Raw genomic sequence first — 4461 nt, forward strand, 5'->3', positions numbered from 1 at the left:
AAGGCGCTTCTGTAAGGAAAATGGCAACAAAAGTGAATCACATGCTACAAGACAGACTCTGCTTGAAAAGCTAAGACAGAAGATGGGAATAAACAACAGAACAGAAGCTGATGAAGATTCTTCTGAGAATTTCGAACCAAAACGCAGACGGCACTTGAAGAACAACAAGATGGCTGAGAAAACAACAAGAAAAATTGAGATAGGATGGTTTCACCAGGGGACTGGGTAAACAAGTAAGGAAGCGCTCAGGTGGAGGAACTAGAACCACTGATGTCTCTAAAAATGCAAAGAAATCTGATATTTTAAGTCAAGCAAAGGAATTGTTCTTCCCAAGAGGAGTGTCCAAAAAAGGTCTGTGGGAGAACTTTAATCATGATGTTTTTGATTTTCAAGAATCAGAGCTTGAAGATGACATTACTGTGGGAGAACTCTACACAGTACTTAAAATGGGAATGCTAAGATTTTACCTGAGTACAAAGTGCATCCCACATGATGATGAACTTAATGTGAGTGATACTGAGACACAAGCAGAATTGCATAAACCACAAGAACAATGTGAAACTCCTATCATTTTGTTGATTCATCTGTTGATTCAACTGACTCCTTATCTCAGTCACCTGAAGTTATAATAGGCCCATACACAGGTGAATCTATGGTATGCCATCTGGATGACACTTTGATTTATGAACCGATCCACTTGCCTGTCACACACGACTCTGATTTTGCAATCACTAACATCATTTATCCGTCTACAAGCGATGTAGTCAGTGTGATTGATTTGAGTTTGACAGAAGAGGCTTTCAGTCCTGTTGCAGATCAAGTGGAGGATGCAGCTCATGCAGTCAACTCTTTAGGTTCTGAATATGAGCTCCTGCATGTAACCATAAAACTGCATAGGATCACTCTTTTGGATGAGATGATTGGCCAGTTTAAAGACCCAAGGATCATGACGTACAAATTGAAGTACAGTATCATAGATGAATTGGCTGTTTTTAAACTTATAGCCAAGCAATAAAATAGTCCTTATGTATTAATCCCTAAATCATTGATTGAAAATTAGTTGGTTCTGAGTAAAAACAGTATAAGCTTTTATTTATTCATTCATTCATTCATTCATTCATTCATTACAGTTCCAGAGTTACCGGTTAGAACGAAATAAAACATTAGCCTACTGCTCCGAAACAAATGTCATTTAAAATGATATTTGTATATTTAAATATTCATTTTATTAGAAAACGTTCATGCTCCCAATGCTGGCGCTGTCAACACATCACATTCCGGCAGCTGACAGAAGAGCTGCAGTGAATTTCCTCATTGATTTGACACAAAAAAATTATATATAATTAAACTGTATATATAAAATGATTTTATTTACAGGTGTCATATTTGTGATTGTTTAATGCAGGATAGTTTTTAAGGATAGTTAATCGTTACCTTCCTATATTTGTTATGAAATAAAATCCGTTATGAAGAATATTCTTTATGAAGTTTATTTAGACCTATTATTCAAGACGAATTTTAAGAAAAAGTTAAATGTTTTTAAATGTAAGAAAAAATAGTATTGGTCTATTCTATAGATAGGCCTGTATGTAGGCTAATTCTATTTTTTCTTAACTTTTATTGGACTGCAGATCGAAATAAAAAATAATTTTGGATAATATCTGTAAAATGAGAGATATGACATTGTTAATTTAGGACTATTTTCTTTCTTCGACCCTAGAAAAACAAATAGTCTAAAACCATTTAACTTGCAATGTTATTATGGAATAAAAGAAACATCAAAACAAGATGTGTAATTAAGAAAAAATAGTTGACAAAATTACAAAATTAACGATGAATTAGGCATATGTTAGACAGTGAGATCATCTCCACTACATAGCCGCATATAGCCTACAATATACAATGAGCTCAACCAATAATGTATTAAAGACCAGAAAGTACAACTAAATAAATGGATAAATAAATATGGAAATTAACACATCTGAATACATAAATATAAATAAACGTTAAAAAATAATAAACTAATTTTTAAATATTACAGAAAATAATAAATGAAGGGACGAAGTAATATAAATTCAGGATTAAATGCAGTTAAAATGCATTATATAATTCATTTTAATTACATTTAATCCTGAATTTATTTTGAATTCTTCCCTTCATTTATTATTTTCTGTATTATTTCTGTATACATAGGCTACATATACATTTCTGCAGGTTTGGGCCTCCATACTGATTTTGGAGGTCAACACTTTTGGGCCTAATTTTAGGCTAATACATCAACTTACTTCAATGATATTCAGACAGGTGAACAATATTAACTGCTTGTCCAGGAAACCACCTATGAAGTAATCTTTCTCCTTCAAATCCTGGAAACGATTAATCCAGTACTGAGCATGCTGTTTTCTCATGAATGCCCACCAGCTCTCAATGCGCTGATTGTGGTTGCTTGAACCATAGATGAAGCAGTTTTCTGCATATTCGTCGTGGTCATCATAGCGTAGGAACTTCTGCATTTGTTCCACATAACAGTTCTCTGTTCCCAGGTCTGACCTCATTCTGGCTGGTGTCCCCATCCTTTGTCCAACTTCATTAATAAAATAGCTGGCGATTACCTTCGGGTCAGAATTAGTAGAATAAGCATGGAGCCAAATTACCATCCTAGAAAATCCATCGATCGTGCCGTTGATGCAGATACCAAAAGGTTTCAGTTTGTCATAAGAGTCCATGTGCCATATAAAATTGGGGCCAGGATTTACATACATCCTACTTCTTAAGCGATTTCTCCTTCTCATTTGTACTCCATCGGGATCCAGGATGCCTAATAAATGGCGAATTACACGTTGACTGACAACAAATCCAGCTTGAATACACTTTAGATGTAGTAGTTTATATCCATGTAGCTTTCCATAACGGTCAAGTTCATTCATGAGGAATAATGCTACTTCCAATAGATCTGTTTGATTCTTTCGTCTGTACAGTCTCAGATGTTTAAGATGCCGACGTAGTGTTCGCATACTAATAATAATCCTATCGACGTGGCTCAATGTTAATAAAATGTCTTTGTGACTTAAACCGAGGAGAAAGTAAAAATAAATCAGTTCATTTAAATGTGCCATGACTCTAGCCCAAAAAGCTGAAATCTTTTACCGTACCAGTATTCCGTAGGCCATGGCTGAAGAAACAAAACGCCTGTCACGCCACGCACGTCGTTTTAACTAGAAAATTATGTCGTTATTACGAGAAAACATCTCGTTATTACGAGAAAACATGTCGTTTTTACGAGAAAAGATGTCGTTTTAACGAGAAAAGATGTCGTTTTTACGAGAAAAGATCTCGTTTTAACGAGAAAACACCTCGTTTTAACGAGAAAAGATGTCGTTTTTACGAGAAAACATCTCGTTTTAACGAGAAAATATGTCGTTTTTATGAGAAAACATCTCGTTATTACGAGAAAAGATGTCGTTTTAACGACATAACATCTCGTTATTACGACACAATTGAGTGGAAAAAATAATATGTGTGTGGCATCAATGCGTCACCGTAATATATATATATATATATATATATATATATATATCAGAAATAATTTTTATTTATTCTTTTTTTATTATTATTATTATTGTTGTTGTTTTTTTGTTGCTGTTTTTTTAGTATTTTGATAAACAATGCATACTTCAACACGATTTGCTAAATAATATTAGATAAATTACATATCCAAAGTATCTAAAATGGTCATTTAAATAGGATGTAGAGTGATGTGAGAACAAACTGGTAGCATATCCTGCTAAACATTATGTGTTCACATGCCAAAACTTTAGGGAACTATTACACACACAGAGATCTCTTCAACACACCCGCTCATGAGTGCTGTTATTCCCACAGGCCGCACTCATGTTTTCCAGCCTGTAAGAGTTGGCGTAATGAGCATTATGAGGTCATGGTGCTGGAACAGGAAGTGAAGATCTTTTTTCTGCACTCCCATGAGAGAATACGGGGACAGGATGTGTTATGCTAAATGCTGGTGTTGATATGTAGAGATTTGTGGGTCTGGCCAATATTTTCTCAGTCCTGTTGTGGTCACTGGACATGCAGCGCTGTGATTTATAGAATCAAAATAAAAAAATAAAAAAATTCTGATTAAACATTGTTATATCCAGTGGTATAACAGCTGCTCTAGGGTTCAGTGTTATATACTGTAAAAAATATGCAGAGTTATTTTAATATAACTGCTGTAAGTGTAGTTTGCTAGATGATAATAATAGTCAGTGTTCAAAATGCCACCAACAGAAATTTGTATGTATATATATATATATATATATATATATATATATATGACCCTTGACCATAAAACCAGTCATAAGGGTGAATTTTCTGAAATTGAGAATAAATAAGCTTTGCTTTGATGTATGGTTTGTTAGGATCGGACAATATTTGGCCGAGATACAACTATTTGAATATCTG

The 4461-nt window shown here is 34.1% G+C and overlaps 1 protein-coding gene across 1 annotated transcript; it reads right to left on the reverse strand.

Annotated features, from left to right (window-relative positions):
• Window positions 1-2276: 2276 nt before the first annotated feature.
• On the reverse strand, window positions 2277-3014 carry LOC107663118 (uncharacterized). Its single transcript, XM_016453309.1, has one exon. The coding sequence runs from the start codon at window positions 3012-3014 to the stop codon at window positions 2277-2279; it is 738 nt and encodes a 245-aa protein (XP_016308795.1).
• Window positions 3015-4461: the final 1447 nt, after the last annotated feature.

Source organism: Sinocyclocheilus anshuiensis, unplaced genomic scaffold (assembly GCF_001515605.1).
Source record: "Sinocyclocheilus anshuiensis isolate Anshui unplaced genomic scaffold, SAMN03320099.WGS_v1.1 scaffold25, whole genome shotgun sequence".
Classification (NCBI taxonomy): Eukaryota; Metazoa; Chordata; class Actinopteri; order Cypriniformes; family Cyprinidae; genus Sinocyclocheilus; species Sinocyclocheilus anshuiensis.

Bases quoted from the DNA above. Each gene is read 5' to 3' on its own strand.
- LOC107663118 (XM_016453309.1), bottom strand. From the start codon at position 3,014: ATGCGAACACTACGTCGGCATCTTAAACATCTGAGACTGTACAGACGA.